The sequence below is a fragment of the Amphiprion ocellaris genome, chromosome 23 (assembly GCF_022539595.1).
Source record: "Amphiprion ocellaris isolate individual 3 ecotype Okinawa chromosome 23, ASM2253959v1, whole genome shotgun sequence".
In the NCBI taxonomy this organism is placed as follows: domain Eukaryota; kingdom Metazoa; phylum Chordata; class Actinopteri; family Pomacentridae; genus Amphiprion; species Amphiprion ocellaris.
Window position 1 is genome coordinate 4292604 of NC_072788.1, and position 24141 is coordinate 4316744.

The following is a 24141-nucleotide window of genomic DNA, read 5'->3' on the forward strand; positions in this document are numbered from 1 at the left end:
TGCATTACTGAAGGCTTAGAGCATGCTTGCAGCAGTTTACATCAACAAACAGGTAGACCAGGGCTTCTTGTGCATTTACAGACTTGCACATGAGCTGTGAGTGTGGTCATCTCCACATTATCTATGCCTCAGAGCAGGAAGATGCCTTGCCTACAGAATGACAGTGGACTGCTTGTCCAGAGGGGGTCAGAGCCCAAGAGAACAGAGGTGGTCTTAGAAACCAGTGGCTGTTTTCCTGCTTGTCAGGAGGGAGTTTATCCACTGCTCTGTTTCTCTCTCCCTGGGGAGGTATCAAGACTATCTCTCCACCTCAAGGTCACTCAGAATCAGGTGCCAAAATCAGGAAAAAAAACAGTGATCCTGCCTAGATGTGTAACAATCTAACCTACTGATCCAAACCACATCCACAATGTGTCCCCACACTTCTTAAATAGATTACAGTTCAAACTAGGTTCTATTTGTTGGGCACTGTGACTGCAGTTTCTAAGACACTACATCTGGGTTAAAAAATACAAGTTGGGGTGAATGTTTAAACATCATGCCCCCATGTTTACTTACCAGTTTATCTACAGAGTAAAGAACATATTTGAGAGTGGCTTCGGCTCAAGAGCTCTGCATTACAAATCTGTCAGAATTGCACATGATGGGCCAGAAAACGGTCTTCCCTACCACCTCTGAATGAGGCAAAGTGTGTTTGTAAAGTGTTTGCGGTGGAACTACACACTTACTAAGCACTAGCTACATGTGTGCTCACATCAGCCAAGAATGCAGCCAAGAGCTCAGTGTGCACATTGGCAAAATTAAGACATATAGCTTACAAGTTTGTATGAGGCAAACCATCCATTTTATATCGAACGTCATTGCTCATTATGCTGCGATTCAAACAATCACACAAGTTCGCTTGTTAACTCTCGCTCACACATAGACAGTCAGGAAAATGTGTGAGGTAAGGTGAGAAAAACTGCACAACTAGGTGAGTAAGATACAATTAGAACAAGTCAGACAAAGAGTAGAGTAACTGATGGGAAGGGGTGAGATGAGGTATAGTAGCAGTACGGGGGGGGTCAGCCTTTTATCTTGAAGCAGAATATATGAAAAGCGGTGACTGCACAGTGAGCTCAAAACCACTTCAATATTTTATCACTGCAGCTAGGCCTGGCATCAAGGATTTTTTTTCCTCCCCTTTTCGGTCCTTGACAACCTAAAATGCCACCACTGATGAGTGTGGGTGGAGTGTGAGACAGAGTCACAGTTTTCATCCTCTTTCTGTTACCTTTTGCACCCCGTCTTTCATTCATAGTGCTGCATGAAATAAGTTCTCTCCAAAACAAATGCACAGGCAAAGTTGGAAGTTTTGCTGTTGGATCTTCATGTCTATATTAATTGAAATTAAATGCAATCTACCTTGCAAATCATAATTTTAAACCAGTCTAGACAATTCACAGTGTGCTATTTGTACTTCAAAAGATAGAACGGGTAGGAGAAAAGGTATTCCTGCTGTTTTACCTCGTAAAATCACCAGATTTTTTGCTTCAGAATAAGAGACTCTGCACTTTATTGTGCACTGCTCTCAGGTATTTACACACTACCATGGCTGGGCCCTGAGGGGTTCCTGTAGGCCTGCACTTCTTCCTCTGCATCCCTGTTTCTCCACCTCCTTCATACCTTCTGTATTCATGTTCTATACTCAAAATGACGGCACTAAATCGTTTTGCCGATGTTGGCCTTTAATTAAAGTCTCGTATTGAATAGTTATTTGCAACCACTTCTCATATGATGAATGTCTCCTTGTTCCATTATGTATTCATTGTAGAATTGATCAGTACAATGTTGTGGGTCAATGAAAAGTCCTTAACACATGACAAGCCAATACATTTCGGGGTTCCCAAAGAAAAACACATATTTTCTCAAATAAAGTATGTTTTCCTGTAATGAATAACAGAATTAAGAGACAACTAGAGGAACATCTTTATAGTTGAGGAATTAATAGATTAACTTCAGCAATATTTTGACAGATTGAGATATAGTTTGCAAATAATTTTGCTGCATTCATTATGAGGAAAGAGCAGCTGTACTACTAGTAATTATATCGTCGTTATGTATGACTGTAAATATGAGTCAACTCAGCTGCTATTATGGATTCCGCTAAATCACCAAGACACTTCAATACTGGGGGCTGTATGAATCATGAGATAAGGCACACACATTGTTCTTGAATATGTATGAAGCGAGCCATCTAATCTTTCAGCAAGTTTGTGTACGTAACTAAGAGGCTTTGGGGTTCATACACTATTCATAGGAGAGCAACCTGCACAGCACAGCAACTTTATTCAGTCTAGCTCGACTTAAATGGTTTCATGTGACCCTGTGGCCTTTCCGCAGCAACACATTATAGCACTGCTGACTGTGACTGGCTGTGCAAATCAGGGGTGAGGCAACTGTGCACCTCGCCGGCGAAAATATCTGTGATATACGATCGCATGCCCACGTTCCCACCAGCTTCCACTGAGCGGGGTACTGGGGTAATTGATTGAAAATAAAGCCAAATGAGACTGATCAGAGCTGCTGCAGTTTCTCACTATATGCTCAAGATCAGAAGTAATTCAGCTACAAGATCAGTGGGAAACAAGGGAGCTGAGATATGAGCGAGACGTGCGGGGAGAGAGAGGTGGAGAAAGAGACTATTGATCAGGTAAAGCTGGCCGTCTGTCGATACAGGCCTTTCTCCGAGGAATGGAATGACACAAAATAAGGAGGCAATATTTATTAGGCTGTGTGTACGTGCCTATCTGTCTGTGTGTGTGTGTGTGTGTGTGTGAAGGGAGCTTATGGACGTGAATTTGTGTGCACATTCGCACACTGGGGAGCGTCACGCTGATGGGCTTTTAGATCGAAACACACTTAATGCCTGCATGCAGACTATTCATGCATGCTCCATCTGTAGCAAGTAGTGAAGATAGGCCAATTTAGCAGTCTGTAAGCCTTCTATTGGGAAGTCATGCTCACAATAAAACAGAAAATCATTGAAGGAAAGCAGGAAGATATTTTTATATTGAGTAACAGCAGTATTTTATGATTTTCCATAACGGACAAACAGAAAAATACAACTTCTATGCTACTGAAGAGACTGCCAGTGTACGAGGAGCAAGAGGTGGAATGCCTAAAGCTTACTGTTCAGTGATGTGATAGCCAGGAAAGGATGCACTTCTTGATCTAATATAATCTTAACATTTTCGACTGACTTGCTTTGTAATGTGCATTTTCCCCCAAGATATTAATACAAATAAATTACACAGTTCCTGATCTACTAAAACACTAAGAAGGCTGATAATCTGAGGTTAATAACTTTATGTCAATCATGGATAAACAGTAATTTACAAGAATACACACTATTGCCACAAAATTAAAATGAAAGATACATGATAGCGCTGGAGGAAGACCAAGCAAGAATAAGTGGCAGAGTGCAGGTGACAACAGGAATTAGGACAGCTAAATTTAACTGCAGGAACCATGGGTGGTGGCAGCTGTGTGAAGGTTGGGTGGGAAGGTGGGGGTGGTGGGGGCAACAGAAGAAAGAAGCACTTCCAAGTCTCCTTTTGTCTTTCACAGCATTTCAGTGAGATTGAAACAATGCTAATCATGCTAATCCCAGAACTGTGTGCGGTTTTCAGTACATCTCCGCTGTGCAATATGTTCAATTCTTCAGCCTGCTCATTCATGGAATATAAAGCTGAGGGGCGGTCTCACTCAGTGGGCTGCCGCATTGGAATGACTCGCGCCCAGCTTGACAACAGACCACTAAGACACTACTCAGCTCCTCATTTTTATATGGTACGGTTTGTTTTTGTTGAATTACAAACAACATTCAGTCCATTAAACATGTGCCTTACCACAGGAACTAGTTAAAATAAACCTTATTTGGGAAGGAAAGAGTAGAAACCTACAAAAAACATAATGAATTTGTACCTAATATAATATCCTAGGACAACAATGCATCATACAAATCGACAAACACAATATGAATACATTATTTCAGAGCGTCGCTGTAGTCAGAACGTTTTTTACCTTTTGGGGTAAGAATTTGGGGCAGAAACAAGCTTTCAGGTCTTGTTTGTTAAAGACACTGTTTCCTGAGGCTCCTCGTGGTGTGTGTGGGTGTATGGGTCGGACTGGGCTGGCCATCTGGCAGAACTGGCACTTTCCTGGTTGGCGGACGTGCCTTTTGGGCTGACACAGCTGTCTTTTATTTTTGTCCGACCGGCCCATGAAACAGGTACATGGTCCCATTGTTTGGTTATTTTTTAATCTTAATTGACACAATGCTGCTGCAATCATATCTCAAGATCCCGCCTCTTTCAGGCTCAGTGCCTTCATTAAAAAAACACACCTGCAAAACAAGTCAGGGTGCCAAAACGGTGACGACCAAATGCAAGGCAGAAGCGGAGAAACTGTGAGTCAAAAAAGGACAGGCCCTTGTGGCAGACGCTGCCAAACGTGCAAAAATTACTGACATGTTTGCTGCAGGACCTTCTTCGGCACCCATGAGCCGTGGATGACGGTGGCAGCGAGACGGTTAGGAGGGAGAGGAGAGGCAGAGATATGAGGGTGAGAACAGATGGAGTGTACTCGAGGCTAACTAAGGCTTCTGGAGTTCAGGAACTCAAGATCCAGATGATAAAAGTAAGAAAAAAATGCAGCAACAGGGCGTATTGTAAACCAGACCGTTATCTTTTTCGAAACTTAAGAAGTTTTGGTGCCTCAACTTACAAAACACTGACTTAAAAAGAAGGGAATACAAGTATAATCAAAAAGAGACTTAAGCAAAAGCATAAATAAAACTGTATATATGATATGAGATGGAGCTCAACTCTCCTGAAGCATTTATATCTTGATTTTTGATTCTCTTTCTGCCAAAATTCCATTAAATAAGGTGATAACTGAGCATCTCATTTATTGGGTGATAATGCGCCTCCTAGATGAAGGATTTCTGTACCTGCCTTTATGTATGGGAATGGTGTGCGCTGATAACTTCTGTTGAATGGTATGACAACATCTACATCAAGTGTGGAAGAACATCATCATTTTATATTAATCACCATTCACACACTAATACTGAGTCAGCTGCCACTGCTTGTAATTTGTTTGTTTTATGTATTAGCCTGTAGGAAGAATTTGCTCTTTTGAACCTGGAAATAAATGTGTTTTGTGCTATTTTACAGTTTATGCAATGCTACTTATATCCGTAAGATGATGACCACCTCATCAGTCATTTGCCGTATCTCCTCTCTCACATCTAAACAGAACAGCCTCACTTGTTTGTTTTTTTCTTAAGGATTCATCCCAGGAGTTTAAAAGTATTGTTTTGTCTAGTCAGTTTGCAATTTAGTCAGTGGTACATTGTCTGGAAAACACAAATCATCTGATCAATAATAATTATTCCTTCTCTCCATCTCTCTCCACACACACAGGATGCTGTCGCTTGTTTTAGGATTCATCACGGCAAAATATACAATTTTCAATGCCACTTTCTAGAGGTATTCATCTTTTTCCCCTCTCTCAGTCTTCCTTGATTCCCTCTTTCTCATTACACAGTCTTTTTAGGGAGTGGCATCGCTGGCATACATATTCAAAGAAAGATGGGTGGTGATCGATTGTGGTGCGACTGTCTGGGCCAAAAAATGCCAGGTCTGATTTGCTTCACCCAGTCAAGCCCTATGTGTGTGTGTGTTTATGTGTGTGTGCGTGGTAGGAGTGTAGTCTTGATGTTGAAAGAGAGTTTTGTTTGACCGTGTCAGTTTCCAGCTTATTTCCCTCCCACCTTTGCTTTTAAAAGCTCTTACAGTAGGAATGTTTTGTCAGGCCTGCCTGTGGTGCCTCCGATACACGGCAGCTGACTGGGCGGCCTAAGCTACTCTATTTACAAAGAACAGCCTTGCCATGAATAATACAGGAAGTGCCAAGCACTGGGACGGAGACAAGGGAGTGGGGAAGAGGTTCTGGCTTACTTGCTGCTCAGGCAAGAAAGCACATTTGGAAAACACAAGATAGATATATTTGCAGTCAGACAGAGAGAATGCAGCAACAGGATGATTCAGTGAGACAGGTCGAATGCTCCACCGCCATCTTCCTTAGCATTCCAAACATGATTAAAATTCCTCTTGATTCTCTGATGAGTGCCGGATAACAAATTTGCTGAAACTCATGTATTATCAGTTTTACAGAGAGGCATTCTCAGCTCGAGTCAGAATGGCTGCATTCAGGGAGAAGTGGGCTGTCATCACTGGGGGTTATTAATGTGATTTCTGCTTTGCTCAAGGACACTTGTCTACTTTGTTATGCTCATATGCCTGGCTTCAATCGATCCCTGGCCCTCCTCGACTGCATTGTGTGCACACGTGTGCATGTAAAAGCCAAAGATAAAGAGGACACACAATTCTACAGCAAATAGCGGATTAGAGCAAAACTGAAGCAAAGCTCGAAAGGGGACGAGATAGAAAGAAGGTCTTCGACTGAAAAACACCAAGCTAATGGAATAGTTGATCTGTATAAAATCACAAGGTCCTAAAAATATGCTTCCTGCTGACTTCCAGCTTCAGTTGCACATAAAATGTTATCTGTTGATTAATAAAATACTGAAGTTAATTATTTAACACTGCAGACACACAGAAAATTGAGCACAAAAAGCATAACCACATTTTTAATGTAAATAAATAGTCAATAGTCATGAGTTCTGGCCATTATCCTGAGGTATATTTAGGGGAATTTAATTACCTTTATTTTCAAGCTTATTTTAGTCATTGTAATTGCTACACATAGAAGCCACTCTATCCTACCCAATGTTTTCTTTTTCATTATCGAATTATGCTGTTACATGTATCTCAGCATAAATTGCTGGCGGTAAAGACATATTTTCATTACTGTGTAGGGACATTGTCTGCAATCTAGTCATGTCAGAATTATATGGTGCAATTTGAGAAAATATAAGTGTAGTGTCTAAAGGGAATGAATGTCAGTGTTTGATTGACTGAAATTTGCACATCCAGTAGTCTACTTGCAGAAATCAATTATCAGCATCATGCATGTGCAAATCATGAGATATAGACTGAAATCGATAAAATTCTTTTAGTGAAGATATATCTTTCATCAAAGTCCCTTCTTGGTCATGCAATATCTCATGTCTGCCCCGTTATTTTTGAAGAACTTAACTGCTTTTAGGTGTTGCCAGTGCTGCTTTTTGAAACGGTTCTCTGCGAGCATTCATAAGCGTGAATGTATATTTAACAACAAAAAATACAAGAGGAAACAATGATGCAGCTTTGGGGCTCTACGCTGATATATTATTGATCTAGATTTAATGTAAATGAAGCAATTAAACAAAATCACATATTGTTAATAGTGTCTTATGAAGTCACAGTCTATGAAGAACTGAACAGAAAATACAGAAATAACACGAACACATACAAACCTTTTCCTGTGTCAGATAGGGACTTGTTTTAAAAGGAAAAGAGACAGCTGACTTGATTATACATTCCAACTGTGAAAGTCAAACTTTCCCTCGACAGCTAAGAAAAAGGAGCTTTGAAAAAAGTGCCATCCATCTCTCCCTCTCTGCCTCTTTTTATAGTCTCTCTCTCATGGTTGCTCTCATCTGTACTTGGCCCATCCCCATGTCATCCGTCAGAGTACAGAAATCAAAGACGCTGAAATGAAGCAATGATGTACAGAGACTCTCGGCACAGCACATCCCAGTATGGGAACTGCATTAAGGACATACTAGCACACGCAGGAGATATGGAGATATGTGGCCACATATCTCCAAAAAGTCAAATACTGAGAGTCTGGGCAATGGGGCACATACACTCTATCCCAGCAGTAAATAATAACAAAGGCTTTACTCTTTTAAAAAAAAATCAAATATCAACAAAACCTCTCTCCTGACACTTTGCAATAACAAGTTGATATAAAATTCCATGCAGGGTTTTTAACAAAATGGAATCATGGGATAAGCTAGAAGAAAAGAATAAACAAATCTATTAAAGTGCCACAACTTGAATCGATGCAGAGAAATGCGCATCAACGTGCATTAATTCTTTAGGGAAGGGGGTATTTCTGATTTATCGCCCTCTTCGGCCACCATCATTTATCACCTCACTAGGCAACAGATTCAGACCTGTTTTAAGATGGTCACTGCATTTCCGCTTGGGCAATTCCATTACGGGTCAAGGACTGAGAAGAAGATGTGAGTGCAAAACACAAGATCCGATGTTTAAGTAGGTTTGCACTACACTGGTGCTCCTGATCCCTGCTGTAGAAACATGCATACCAATATATGCACTCACTCAGAGACACTTAAACCAGAAAATATACCGACATAGACTCATGACCGGATTACCACTCATTATTGCTACTTGAAGAAGACAATTTGGGGCGGACATTTCATTACAGAGATAAATAATATGAACAACCGGGGATTTGCCAGAGAAATGTGCTGGATGCATCATATTATACATTAGAAGTTGGCTTTCCACATTCAGTCGGACAAACGTGTCACTGCTTAACAACTCCCAGAGATCATGGAATGTATTTCTACAGCTCCATTATAGCAATCATCCATGCCATTGATTTCTCATTTCTCTTTTATTAAAAGAGATACTGCAGAGGCAACAATGTCTGAGAAGTTAAATCCCGGCATCCGATGAAAGCGCAAATTTCCAAAACCCATTTTAAGCTCCTTGCTAACACGTAATCAATTGTGATTTCCAGAGAGTGTGCAAATGAAGGATTCAGGCTCAAGGACGCCGTGAGAGTTCACAGACATGAGGCGCCTGATGATTACACCTTTCAACAAGAACACAGAATCTCTATTACTTTTCCTAAGCTGATGAGTACTTTTGTTGTGTTTTGATTTGTTTGCCTTCAGAATCGATTGCAGCGTCGAACAGATGTAGGTTTACATCAGGTGGTTCAAAAATGCTTTACTGTCATCACAATCATTGCTAAAAATGTACAGCAAATGTGTGTGTAAAACATTGCTGAGTTATCCAGCCACAATCTATCCTTTAATCCATGCTGTTGTTGTATATCAAGCAAAGATTTCTGCAGTGAAAAACAGCAAGACAAACTCTAGAAAACATGTCAAATATTTTACAAGGAGGCGCCTTCCTGTAGATTTGATCCATAGATGGAATTTAAGTATTCAATCCATAAAAATTGTTGATATTTTACCCTGAATTAAGATTTCCTGAGAGTCTGGTTTGAATAGTTTTTTTTTTTTTTTTTACCAGAAACCAATGGAGACAGACAGCCGCCCAGCAGTCTGGTGCTGCTGGAGGATTTTCCTTCTGTTAAAAGGGAACTTTTTCTCTGCTTCCTCAGGGGGGAATTGCCGTTTTTTTCCCATTATAGTGGAAGGTCCTGACCTTGCTATGTAAAGTGTTCTGAAATGACTTATGTGATGATACGGCGCGACATATGAAATTGAACTGAAAAAGACGAAAGACTATAATTAACTTAACATCCTAGTATTAATGTTTAACTTTCTCATGCTTTAAATGCTTAAGCCCCTGTTACCAGCAACGTGGGATTTCCCTTAGCCTGCGGGGAAGCAGCAGTGAAGAAGAGAGTAATGGGAGATGTACAGTGAATAAAGGGCACGGATGTAGAGGAGTTGAGGAAGAGGACAGGATGCAGAGGAAAGACAAGGTGAAGAGGAAACCGTCACCTCAACTTATTGACAGCTCAACCCCCCCAGGGATAAATACAAGGAAGGTGTGCGTTTGCGGCCGTGCAAACGTGTGTGTATGTGTCAGTCCTGATGATCTACCATGTCAACTTCAGTAAAGGCCTTCTCTCTGTGCTGCTGCTCTGAGGAAACATTGACATCCTCAGCTGAGGTTTTTGTGCATTTTCAGGTGTGTGTGTGTGTGTGTGTGCAGAAGTAGGAAGTAAAGCACAAAAGAAAGCAGAGAGAGAGACATTGAGGGACTTTGACTAGGCATTTCCTCCAACTAAATCCCATGTGTAGACAGTATCATTGGATATTTAATGTATTCCGAGAGTGTAGCCAGCCTTAAAGCACTGGCTATTATTTCAGGTGGTCAGCATCAGCAGTGATAAACTGTAAACCTGCTTATATTGCAGCTGTCATTCATGCCAGCAGAGATGATACCTTCTTATAAAGATGAGCCTATTTCCCAGTCTTGCGAGTAGTGTAGCAACAAAAATAAGGCACAGCCAAAGGTTTGCCGAGCCAACCGCTGAGTCCCATCTAATGTACAGTCCAGCAATAATAATAATAATAATAATAATAATAATAATAATAATAATAATAATAATAATAATAATAATAATAATAATAATAATAATAATAATAAATTTTATTTATAAAGCGCTTTTCCAAAAACTCAAAGACGCTGAAATACTCTACGTCTCTATTACAACAAGTTCATCAATGATTCCATACTCAGTGAGTTGATACTTTTTGAGTCAGGATGTGTTTGAGAAGTTTTTTTTTTTTTTTTTTTTTTTTGGAGGAATTGCAGAGGGCATGGACCTAATACTCTTACAATTTTAACATGGATTGGGATAATTAAAGTTGAGGACGTTGAATTGTACGACAACCGAAACAAGTAAATCTTTTTTAGATCAGCATATTTATCCCATTTCACAGAGTCAAAACAAGCCAGGAAAATGACTGGAAACGGATAAAAAATTAAAATGGTGGGAAGACTTTTAGCACCTGCTTGTGATTCTCATCTGCGTTGTGGTAGCGTTCCAAATGCAGCACACATGCACACACACACTCACATACAAAGCATATCTCTCAGTATCATGTTTACATCAGTCTGATTGCAGAAAGAGTGCATGCTATTTGGAAATGCATTTGCACCACTGAATTCAATCAGGTTGCCACTACTCAGATGGACAAAGCTGCTGTTTACAAAGTGTGAATAAAGGCATTGACTAATTTAAAACGTGTGAACTGAATACCATTTGGAGGGGGAAAAAAAAGGCTTTGATTCTCTTTACCTTGTACACACACACACATGCATACACAAGTCCACAGATACCCCTCCCACCTCTCTTGTTCTTATTCCTGAATGCAGTGAAAGGTTTTTGATAATGCTTGCGAGTAGCTGGAATGGATTCAATGCAATTACAAAGCCTCATTAATTGTCATTTAATGCACATTGTGATTTGAAAGCTTGTGCAATCTTTAATTAAAACCAAGCAAGGACTGGGAAAAAAAATCTGCACTGCTCCAACAACAACAAAAAATTCATCAAGACCAAACGAAAGTTTCTGGTATTTTTACCCAAAGATACAAGCAGACGTCTGGCTTACCTGCCAAAGCTAGCAGGCTCATGGACAAACAGACACTCTGGAGAGAAGAGATGAGGAACAGAATGTTTACTGAAACCTGAAGTTTAAGGATTTGAGCACTGGGGGTTTTAAAATATGAGAGAGTGTTATAAAACTGTGCTCAAAAGCAAGACAGATAAGGTAAATGTGAGTAACTGCTATTGTAATAACTCACATTAACCTTATCTCTGGGACACTTCTTTTACAATCTATTGCATATGTACAGCATCATAGGCATTGGAAATTGGCACACTGATTAAAATTTTCAATCAGTGCAGTACAAGAGTTCCAGTTGGTCGACTACTACAGGAAAAGCATTATTTCCACCTAAGCCATATGTTGTCCGTAGCTATTACTTCAACCCACTGCCCTCAGCACCGCGGGCCACAGCATCTGGCCATCCACCCTCAACCAATCCGCTTCAAGCTCTTGACATGGTGACTTCTAAAGCCCAATGGGCTTAGCACTGCCCTCTTTTTTGGGAAAGCCAAAATTGCCTTTGCATGCCCAAACACTATTTCATTACTCACTCGCACTCTCTTCTTTCCAGACACACTTTCATTTTGCTGCCCATGCTCTCACCCTCAGTGTCTGCAAATGGGGAGATAGCTGCAACCTCCCAGGTCTCTCTCCATCTTATTACTAGAGCAGCCCACAAACGGGAAGTAGAGAGGGAGCTCGTTGTATGTGTGTCTGTATTTGTGGAGATGAAAAAAGCAACCCAAGTAATTATTCAGGAATCACACTGTGTTGCTGGCCTAATGAGGTGGCGGTTAATTGCTAGGTCTGGACAGCAGCACTTTGGGCCTGGCTGGGGAGCCACATGAGAGGTGGGAGGAATGAATAACACATCTTGACAAAAATGAGAGTGTCAGAGAGCATGTGTGCAAAAAAATATATAATAAAAATAGTGAGACACCTTCTGTGAGTTTTATATGGGACCATGCTTGTCTTTCTCCCAGACGGCTCCTTGGGTAAAAACTGTTGATTTCCCTTATTGGATCAGGAGGTTTGAGGGGAGATTCTTTTTTTCTCTCTGAGAGGTTTGCCACTCTGCTTGCTCATTCCTCCTGAGTTTGGGCAGAGTGATTTCAGCTGGTGATGAGAATCTGAGAGGGCTAAAGCCTCCCCTTAAGTCTGTCCTGATCCACGCTGTGTTGAGCACTGAGTCCATGTTGAAACCAGTGTGACCTTCATCACAAAAAAGCAGCCTGACAATTGGTGTTAAGTCTAAACCAAGCGCAACACACACACGGCGAGGCAGGATTCCATTTTGCTCTGGAGATCAGCAGTCGTCTTTGATTTTTGTTTTTCTGTTGTTTATTTTGGAGGGTTTTTTTTTTGTTTGTTTGCGTTTCAACCGATGTGCCAACCAAATGATCACCTCTGGAGAGGATGAGAGCGAATGCATTTCAGTAATCAGGTGTCATTAAAGTTTGGTGAGGAAAGATGGCAAGAGGGGCTCTGCGTGACCGATGCCTGTTTAAACCTGTCAAACTTATCAAGCATTAACAGTAGGCTAGCAAAAACAAGGAGTACAATGTTTAGTAAGCTGCACTTAGTCATTTTACGGGGCTTACATGGTATAAATAAATGACTCAAATAAAGAGTTGCAATAAAAATAAATAACAAATCACTTTGAGAGTTTTTTTTTTTTTGAGTTATCAGTTCTACCACAGTTCGTATCTGCTCATTCCTGAATTTAAGACACTGTAATAGCATTTTCCATTTTAAACAGTTAATGATTATTAGTTGATGCTTTACTATTTTTAAAAATTTTTTCCAATTCAATAGGCAAGAATTGAAAATTGAAAAGAATTACTGCTGTAATACGGGTGTCAGTTGAAAATCAAAAGCTTAGAAACAGTAATGTGCAGTTTCTGTATAGTCAAGTGAAGTTATTCATTTACAGAGCACACAGTAAGAACAAATGTTGACCAAAGTGGTTTGCAGAGAGATTAAATTGAATTATCAAATAAAAACGGAGACATAAATTCAACAAGAAACATGATGAGCAAATTAAAATAAGAATAGAACGGCTGAATAGAATCAGCAGCATAAAAATAGAACCACACATAAAAAAAAAAAACCCAACTGAATGTGGTTAGTCACATCTTTATGATGGCTCTAAATACAGTATAGATTCCTGCTTCAGCGACAAGATAAATGCTTTATTATGCTGAATGTGGGAATGTAAATGGAGAAAAAAGAAACAGAGATGAGGTACTGGGAGGGGAGGCAGATTAAAATCAGCAGTGCTGCAAACACACTGCCACTCTGTGTTCAATTAGTATTCCTGACAGCGCTATCCGCTAGCAGCTGGATTCATTGTACACATGCACGTGTTGTGTTAACGCCCAGTGAATGCCTACAGTCAAACAAAGAACTGCACAGACTCAGCCTCTCCTCCCAGGATCTCCCTCCCTGGTCCCTCTCTCACTCACATAAACAGAGAATGAGAAAGTGAGAGAGAAACAAAGCCTTCGTACCACATGCACTTGCACAGCATCTCTGTCTGAGTTGGTTCCAGATGAATAAGGCAGAATACCAAGTGGCCCACTTATACGCTACGCAGAGACAAATAGACCAGTCAATCACTGCAGGCTGCTGCTGAATAACAAATGCTCTCTGGTGTATGTGTGAGCAAGAAGGGGCATAAGACAGCCCTTTTTTTCCTATTTGTTGTTCCATAAATGCAGCTGTGTACATACAGTACAGGAAACAACCTCCAGCTCTAGTTGGATGTGGTGCGTTTTTTGGGTGTTGCACCAAAAGTTTTTGCTGCTAATGAGAACAGAAAAGTAAAGGCTGTTTAAGAAAAAGGATACATACAAAATACTGTCTGAGAGCACTTGTGTTAAAAGCAGCTGCCGTGGTGAAGTCTCTCGACTCTTGCAGTGTAGGAAAGAGGAATACCAAAGACCAATTTTATTTAAACCTGATCCTTCCCTCAAGCCATGTTTCATGTCAATTCATCTTGCCAGGCTTCAAGCCATGCACTTGTGGCCAAACCACAGCGGTTCAGACCAAATGGTGTCCTTTGAGGAACTACTGGAAGCCACAGGAATGTTTTAGGTGTGACCAGAGTGGAAGTTAACCCATGATGATTTTTAAAAGTCCTGTCCTTTACCCCAACAGTTTCCTAGAATGGCTTCTCAGGAGGTTCTGAATAACAAATCATCCGCTACGTCGGGTTACTGCGGTAGGCCTGTCAGAGTAAACTTACCAATGGAAAGGGTCACAAAGAGGTGGAAAAACCACTCTTCGAAAAAAAAAAAAAAGAAAAAAAAAGCTTGCCATACTGGGAGTAGATCCTCTGGACTACTTCAGATACAAAAGCACACCTTTCCATCACAGAGTGAACTGTTGCACTGTTCAGCAGCATTTCTACACAGAAACCCGACAAATTTATTCAGCAGGAATGAGCAGCATGGCACCTCCCTTTATCTGAGGGTGAAGGGCAACAGTGCTAACCCTAGGGTATGATGATCACTTCTGGTATCAACATTCTGCCAATCTGACTACCAGACTTCCTTAGCAGAGTCTTTTCTGCCAGGTAGACACTCATAAATAAGAAATGCAGGTTAAAAAAAAAAAAAAAGCTGTCTGCAGTGCAGCATGATTAGGAGATGGGGGAAAGGAGGAAGACAGCTCTATCCTATTCAAGAAGGACAATACTGGAGCTCTCGACAGTAGCTGCCTTGACTACGGAATTTATAAAACATACAGATCAATCTAGAAATAGTCAGGATTAATATGATGCACTTCAAGTCCACAGTGCAGCGTCAACTGCAAAAACTATTGAACGTGCTTCAGTATGCCAATAACAAGAAACCCATTCTATTAGTGGATGCCCTAAAGACAAAGATACTTCAAAATTAATCAAACAGTAACAATACTCATGAAAACAGCCACATCAGTGCAGTTGAGGACATGGCCTCAGCCTCATCAACGCCATCCAGAGATCTAATAACCCCTGGATAATTCAATTTCAACTATTTGAATTCCCTCGCTCTTCTCCGGGCACTAAAATGTGTGACTTGTCAAAGAGACACAAGCAACAATAAGTTTGAAGATATCCCCAAAAATTAAAGGACGTTCAGATGCAATATGCCATTAGCTCATGGGATTTTGATTAGTACACGACTTTTATTCTTGGAAGCATAGAGATCTCTGTAACAGTACTGAGAAAATAATGAGACACCCAAACTCCACTGGAATCGCAGCTCTTTCTTTAGTAGCTGCTTAGGGCCATGTGACTCATCCTCCTATTCAATTTGGCAACTCTGGGATTCAAGTTTTAGAAATGTGCATTTTCTTTCTAAACATACAAACACCGTTGCGTCAAACACGCAAAGAAAACATCTACGTCTTATTTAAGGTTTGACAAAGCGTTGTCTGCAGCTACAGTCAAGAAGTTAATCTCCATTATGTCTCAGGTAGCAGATATGATTGGCTGATGTCCAAAAGGTAATAAAATCTAATAGAGACAAATTACTTCAGTTTATCTGGTATGAAACATCGGTGTTGAAAAATGCTGGATAATAGAATCCTTTATCTCGGTGCGCAATATCTCCTCCATTGAACTGTGAATCCGCATTCATAAATAATAGCAGCAGTGTCAATAACTTTGACAACCTTTCCACCCAGAGTTAAACAAATGACTCTGCGCTTAAACTGAGGGAATTACACTTCAGCTTTTTACTGCTGAATGATGTTTGAAGGATGACTCTTAATGGGGTATCGTGGTTATCTGAAACTGTAGATGTACAGCTGTGTGTTTTAACTACTTTGTTTCATAGGATACAGTATTTATATAACAATGACTCTGCTCAGGGTAGTGCAGGGACACAGACTATACATGTAAGGCCCCTCTATGCTTCGCCTATAACAGCGAGAAAAAAAAGGCCTTCCAGAAACAATAGTGCAAGCAGTGATTATTGTATAATTACACTAATTTCCTATAACTGCAGATAATAAAACTATTATCAATCATGTATTCTCATTTTTCATTCTCTTTTGAAAGCAAATTTAAGATAGTAGAGCACATACTTTTTTTAAATGCTCTGTTCGTGGACTGTAACTGCATGGTATTTTTCACAGCATGATATAAATAGCGTGGCCACATGGCAGGCTGCTTCATTTCACTGGCCCTATTTCTGTCCCTTCTTTTGATGACATGCACCCATACTTATTATGAATCCACAAAGCGATGCAGCCCATGCACCTTTTCATCCTGCTCTCACTCTCATTATTCATGCAGAAAAACAGGATCCGAGCTATACGATTCCTATTGCACAAGCGATTCTACAAAAGAATTAAGCCCTTTCACAGCTGTCATTTTCAGATTCGCAGAAGACAAATCAGGAGCACATGGCAGAGAACAGGCAAAAGTAATTTTACTGTGGAGAGCAACAGAGCGTAACCCTGTTGATAGGGCTTTCAGTGAACACTGCAAGTCTTCTGCGTATAAACACAAATAAGGTGAATGATCTCTAGATGTGGAGCAACGGTTGCAAACAAGTTTAAAATGCTACCCAGTGTAACGACTCCTACCTTGGTTTTCAGAGCAGACGCAAGGAAATTTCTCCCAAGGTTGGTATGTTCAGAAAGAAATTTGATTCAGTGAAAAGCCTCAAGGAGACAAAGTGTTTGTCTGGCAAGAAACAAGGAGGCATAAAGAGAAGAAAGAGAAGACTATGCAGAGAAGAAGCCAAAAGGTCAACTTGGGGCAAGCTCTGAAGGTCAAGAGAGGAAATTTGTTTTTAGATGTTCCAAGCTGACAGAGAGGATAACAGAAGAGCAGGTCGGAAGATGAGCAGCTGTTGTGAGGAAAGAAAGGACAAGCTACAATAGAAACCAGCTACAGCAATGCATGCACACAAGAAAGAGGCTGACATTGTTAGACAGCACATTTGGAAAATTATATACTGCATGCAAATCACATCACATTAATTCCACTGCACAAATAAATGTTTGTTTTTCCAGCTTTTTGTCACTTAAATCAAATTTGCTCTTGAGTTTAGAATACATGTGACAGACTTGTGACAAATTAGAGGTTCCAGCTGTTCTTTAAGATAGTGCAAATGTGCTATTCTGTGTTATGGCAGCCCCTTAGCAAAAACACAGCAGCTTGGGGTGAGTGAACTTTACACAGCAGCCATAAAATTGCAATTGTAGTCTGTTATGTCTGAGATTTTCACGGACTTTGAAACTTAGAGATTCATATGTAATACAGACTGATGGTTGATCTTCTTTAATGGTTCTTTAAACAGGCTGCTGGTGAAGTCCTTCCATCCAGTGTACACACTCAAACCAAACAGACACACATCTCCTCCATCTTTCCACAGAACACATGTTGGTATGCTCCCTGCTTCCACACATTTCTAGCTGTCATCTCTGAAACCAGCACGGTGAAGCTGCTAACGCTCCCCACAGGCAACAACTCAAATGCAGGAATCAGCACCTCTTTCCTTTTTCTCTTTTCTTCATTTGCTCTCCCCTCTCAAGAAGCGCAGGATCTCTGCTTATCTTGGCAGAGCTGTCATGCCGACAGAGCGCTTATTATCATCTTCTCCTTGCTTGAGACTTCCAAGAGGCGAACGAACACCTTGCTAATCAGCCCCTTACTGTCACGCCCAGTCATATTCTTTATAGCCAACATAACAGCAGCAACAATACACAACAAGCAAAGATAAATCCTACCACAAATGAAACATAGGCTGGCTTTAAAAACAGAAGGGAAGGTGAGGGTGATGCAGCTTAACTCAGCACCTACCACTTCATAAGCAAACAAAGACTTATGCAAACAAGTCTATTAGCCTGTCACCCTGCCTCTGCCCCTGTTTAAATCAAGGATGTAAAAAGTGCTGAATGCTAATTGAGCATAAGCTCTACGTTACCAAGCTGAGCTCTGCCACAGACACAGTTCTTAAGCACTGCGATAAATATTCATCTTGACTAATGTTTTATTATTACATTTAAGCCCCATTTAGACATGCATCCCTTTGCATTAAACTGTTGCTATCTGAACATGTCTGAATGAGCACCCTGGTCACTTTTCAGCAGCAACCTTAGCGACTCAGACATACTAATATTTACTAAACAGGACCTGAACTGCACATAATTGAATTAACAGATTTCATTGAAAATCATCACAGAGAGCACAAAAGGAAGTTTGCATGCCCCGTCTTTCATCTTTGTTGAGTTTTGCATCACCCAGCTTGCATTACAATTTCACATCTATTACAAACTGAAACATCAATAAAACAGTTCAGTTTCACAGAATCATAGAAGAATATTTCAACTAAGCATTATTGTGTGAATGTATTCTGAAAAATATGTTTCATTGTCTATCAAAATTACATATTTACAAGTTTTCCTATGAAAGCAGTCATTCTTATGAATATCCAGATCTATGATGTCCCCACTTTTAACTCCATCTGTGTCTCTACAATTTTCTGGAACTTAAACACATAAGTTCATCTCCAACTCAAACACTATAAAACTGCTGATTCTCAGTGAAGGGTTTTTCTAAAGTATATATCAAATTATGGCAGCTGGTAGTCGAGCAAAAGTAAAATCACATTTTTAGTCGCTGCAGCAAATTATCAATACACATTAACAGACTTTTTTGTGTTTAGAAAATAATAAATAAAATATTTATTGGTTATGTGGACAGTCTGATGAGCTCATTAGATTAGACTTAGTCTTTTGTTTGTTTATGAGGTGAGATACATGATTTGAGATGTCGTACCTTAACAGTTCTTCACAAATTGAGCCATATCACTATAATAACAAAATTCAACTTATGTAAATTGAATAAAGAGAAGAAATGAGCTCATGAGTTCACAGCTAGTTTTGTTGTAACTGCATTTGTAATGTTTCGAATTTAATTAAAGCAAAAGCTCTCTGACAAGAGGTCAATATATTTGTCTTTATTTCCGAAGTAATTTGCAGTAATGTGTAAGCATTATGGCAATGGTGAAATATTTTCAATGAAGCTATTTCACACCTCAGTAATATCTATGGAAATGTGTACACTGTAGCTTTAACACTGCGCCCTCAATGGCCGCATTAGCTATAATCATATTAGAATAAATATATACTGTCAGCGTGGGAAAGAAACACTTAAAACATTCAAATAAACACCACATTTGTGATGAATCTCTCTTGCCTTCTCCCCACACCGTCCTTTTTTTACACCTTGGCTGTGAGCCACCCAGCAGGTGACCACATGTCAGGGACACAGGACTTAAATCACTGTTTCTCCTCACAGCATGTGGTAGCGGTACCTCAGGAGCCGAGGCATCAAACCCATGGTGAACTCGCGGCTGTACAAGATTTCGCTAAGAAAAACATGTGAGTAACAGAATGTGTGAAGAGGAATAAATGATGAGTGTAGCGCAGTCCGTGTGACCCTGCTGAAGTGAGGAAATGAGTCTCTGTTAGCCAGTGTTTAGATGTTTAACTTTTTATGTGTTGTGTGCAAAAAGTTCAATGATTAATTTTTAAAGTCATTCGTTATTTAAGAAAGGAGATGGCAGATGTGTCAGGCTGTCACGCTTTTTAACTGCACGAGGCCAAATATTTACGTATGTAAAAATGTGATGCTTTAATGATAAATTAAGGCTGGAAAAGTGTGAACCTCTCATTTCCACTAATTGAGAGCCCGAGGATTCAAATGAATGGTCTCCTGTAGAGCTAGAAATGAGTACTTCAGTGGGAGATAGCCGGACTCACCAATCACAACTGCCCAAACAACGTTAGTGAGGAGAAATCTTGTTGTCTGACATTACATTATACAATACAGGGCTCTGTCAATGCCACTACTAAAGCTGACTTGCAAAGTTGCCTGTGGAGCTTTGACTTTATACCACCAAGTCCCTAGCAGCAGCTGTCCGCCTACCAATATTTCCACTGCACCACTCATTCTAGCCATTCAAACCATGGCATTCATGAAAAAGATTTCACTTACGGTCGTTGCAAAACGAGCCTCCATAGGACGTCATGGTGCAGTCGCAGGTGAAGCCCTCCCACTGCTGGAGACACACCCCCTGATGGTAGCAGGACTCCTCCGTACAGGTGGTACTGGGTCCTGAAGGCAGGATAAAAAACACAGCAATAGTTTTCAATCCAAAAAAATGAAAACAAAATGAAGGAAAATTCATGTGAAAGACCACACATAGCACACAGTAATTAGGGGTGTGTTATAGTGAAAGAAATATATATATATATATATATATATATATATATATATATATATATATATATATATATATATATATATATATATATATATATATATATAGATATATATATATATATATAGATATAGATATAGATATATATAGATATAGATATAGATATATAGATATATAGATATATATATATATAAAAATAACTGATTCAGGCAGACAATGACACCAAAGGATGCCTTTAAAATCTCTATTAATCATTCTACAAGGTGGGCCATAAGTTTCCATACATAGGAAAATGTATATTTTTTTTATGTTTCAGATACCCTAGAAGATGCATTTGACGCTTTCTTTGGGGGCACTTGAAGGGCATGGTGTATCCTTTGAAGATATGAGACATAAATCATCTCAAGGAACGTATCAGCAACGCCATTACAAGCAGAACTTCAACTGTGCTAATGCAAGTTCAAAACAATGGTAATCATATAGAGCACATTATATTAATAAAAACGGTTGTCCAACATAAAATGTTTACTTTTCCTATGTATGGAAACCTATGGCCCACCCTGTATAACATTTGCATTCAGGCACCCCCTGTAGATTCAAAATGTTTCATTTTCTAGAACTGCTGTAGAGATTTTGCACCCCCAGCAGTCTTCAGCTGACCGCAGTGGTGGCATGAAGCTAGATAAAAGAGTTCAGCATTTGCAAAACAGATGTTTGATCTACAAGTTGGTGAACCAAAAAATAAATTGTTGTAAAAATTGTGCTTACTGGAGTAAAAAGCAAGCTATTTCAGCATATTTGTGTGCGTGTCGTTGTGTGTCTTTGGGTGGGTGGGTCCTCAGTGAAGTTGTTCCCTCCCACTGTTATGGATGGCGGAAAGCATTTAAACTGTCAATTAGAAACTACACTGTTGTAATTCCTCTACGGAATACCGGGCTCTTATTCAGACTTAAAACTCACATTTCCACATCAGATTATACATGCTATTGATCCAACAGGCATTGTCACATGAACTGACATGATTCACTGAATGTGTCGTCTTTGTTGACTCTGTATTATTAGCAGCTAATACAACTGATTGAAACGAACGAAGACAAGATCTTAATTAGTTTTCCTTCCAAGAAAACCTGATTTCGAATAATTGTTTTCTAAATTAGATGGTGGAAAGCTGAATGATAGATCTAAGATTAGGGTGCAGATCATGTCTTAGGGAAGACAGTTGTGCTCTAAAAAAATAAGTGTGTGTGTGTGTGTGTGTGTGTGTGTGTGTGTGTGTGTGTGTGTGTGTGTGTGTGTGTGTGTGTGTGTGTGCGTGTGTGCGGCTGGTTGTTGTGTTGGTGGTAGTGAGTTTTTTAATTAAAATCTCAATTAAACATAGGCATTTTTCAAAGAACCACGGTTCAATGCCAGACTAATTTGTTTCCGCATAGATAAACAGACATCTCACTGTGCCATTTACAAATGGCCTATTTAAAAATACCCCCCAAACCTCCAGAAAGGATGAAAAAACTGCAAAAAACATACATAGGAAAAATAGAATTCTTCATGCAAACACACACCAATATATGGTAGTTTTTGTTTGTGTTCCCAGATATCCACTTTCTACCTCCTTAACTGCCAAACTATGCTAATTGACCCATTAATTACTCACTAATAAAAAGGTTCCCTTCAGGATCTAATTAAGCATATTGTCATAATTAATAACCATGTCATGTAATCACTTCTTCAGTCTTCCTTTAAACTATTGATTGGCCTAACATTACAATTGTGTGGCTGCCTAAGAACCTGTTATTAGGTGCCTCAGGTTTGTTGGAGCATAAAACTCCATCTGCCGTGTTGAGGAAAATCTTGAACAATATAGGGAGGGAGCAAGACTGATAACCAAGTAAACACACATCTCCATTCCCCTGCTGCTGTCAACTGTGTGCTCATCAACAGCTTGGCTACAACTGAAACATCTGCTCGCACACTAATAGTGCAGTCAACTGGAGATTGGGTTGAGCTTTCAGGTTCTGTGTCAGACAGCAGCCGGGATGAGTCAACGTTTATGTCGACGATCAGTGCTGGTCGGGAGATGTTGGTCTGATTGTCGGACTGTAAAGGCAGAGTTCTGCTGTTCTGCTTAACCTGACAGATTTGGGCTTTCTGCGATTTCTTTCCATTCTCCGAAGTGAAGCTGAAGACGAAGGGTTGATGTTTTGACAGAGATCAGGAGATTCAGCGCTCATCGCAGGAGGTGTCATGGGGACTTGGAGCAACACAGCTTCTGGGGAGCATTAGAAGTGTTGCAGGAGCGCTGGGAGCACTGTATCACTGTACACAGAGACTATTTTGACTGGGATGGGAGCCAAATATAAACCAGGCAGTGTTCTTTTTTTTTAGCTTTTAAAGGAACAGTCTCAGAACTGTTTCATCAACCCACCTCCTTCTATTTCTGCAAAGTCCTGTGCTTGTTACATTTTTAGATAGGCTGATATTGAATGTTATGTTTTTTTACAGTTTTTATTTAGATTTTTTTCCTTTTATATTTAAATTTTTTTGACCTCTTTTTTTTGGGTCTCCCCTCGAGTTACAGCAACACTGCTTCGGTTCCTTCACTTCATCTCTCTTGGTCTCCTTCCCCTTTCCCTGCGTTGTTCTCTGCTGTTGTGATCTGCTGAGCCAGTGGGGAGCTACAAGAACAAGTGCTGTGTTCTAATCTTTGTCTGGTGTAGCTCTGGAGAGACAGGACCAGCAGTCACCTCCGAACAGTCTGTATCCCCAGTTCATTAGCTAACAATGACCTCAGAAGCAAGTTGGTATGGACTTTGTCTGTGATCCATACCCAGGACAACAATGCATTTGATGAAGTCATCTTCACTTCTTATTGCTTTAGTAATCTAGTAATTTAGAGATTGGATTTTAATTGTTGAAAATATCAATCAACACCAAAAAACTGTTGACATAAACAGTGTTTCGCTGACTGATATCATGAATTTGATTATATTAATAAAGATAATGAATCAAAGGAGGCAGTGGTGGCTCAGCAGTTAATTCTTCTGGGCTACTGGATGTAATAACCCTGTCAGTGGGTGCTGCAGTGTGGCCGACCCTACACTCTGAGCCCAGCTTTCTAACAAGCTGGGACTTGCAGTGACAATAAAGTTCAATCACATCTTATTTATCTAAATTATTTGTAATGTATCTGTGTAACATCAAAAAAGGATTACATGGATTTGCAACAGCTTCAGGACTAGGTGTACTAATATTTGTCAAAAGAGTCCACCATTCCAAAACTGGTCAGTTACTACAGCTCAACTCCCTGGCACATCCAATCATTAACTAATATTAGCATCCATTTGGCTGCCTGCAGGAGGCAATATGATTGCTTAATGCAGTTTTAAACTGTGTTTGGAGCCAAGTAATTGTGCTGTATAACTGTAGGCAGGTAATAAGGCTGGCTGGCAGAAGTAGCAGCGTTAGGGAACAAGAGGGGAAAAAAAAAAGCTGGATCAGTGCTGCATTGAGTCGGCCAGTGTGGCCCTCAGGGAAATCAAGTCTGTGCTCTCTGATGCTCAGTATGCCATTGAGACATGGT

At 40.1% G+C, this 24141-nt stretch overlaps 1 protein-coding gene and 1 long non-coding RNA gene across 16 annotated transcripts in view; one reads left to right on the forward strand and one right to left on the reverse strand.

The window, feature by feature from the left end:
- nrxn2b (neurexin 2b) overlaps positions 1-24141 on the reverse strand; it is a 702762-nt gene that overhangs the window by 288684 nt on the left and 389937 nt on the right. For all 15 annotated transcript variants that reach the window (XM_055007810.1, XM_055007811.1, XM_055007808.1 and 12 more), the window contains one exon: positions 20339-20458. In XM_055007810.1, coding sequence (XP_054863785.1) covers positions 20339-20458 — 120 coding nt within the window. The remainder of the gene's footprint in view (positions 1-20338; positions 20459-24141) is intronic.
- Positions 2300-21337, forward strand: LOC129348150 (uncharacterized). Its single transcript, XR_008600623.1, has 3 exons — positions 2300-2692; positions 19640-19722; positions 20881-21337. It is a non-coding gene; the product is annotated as an uncharacterized LOC129348150 (long non-coding RNA).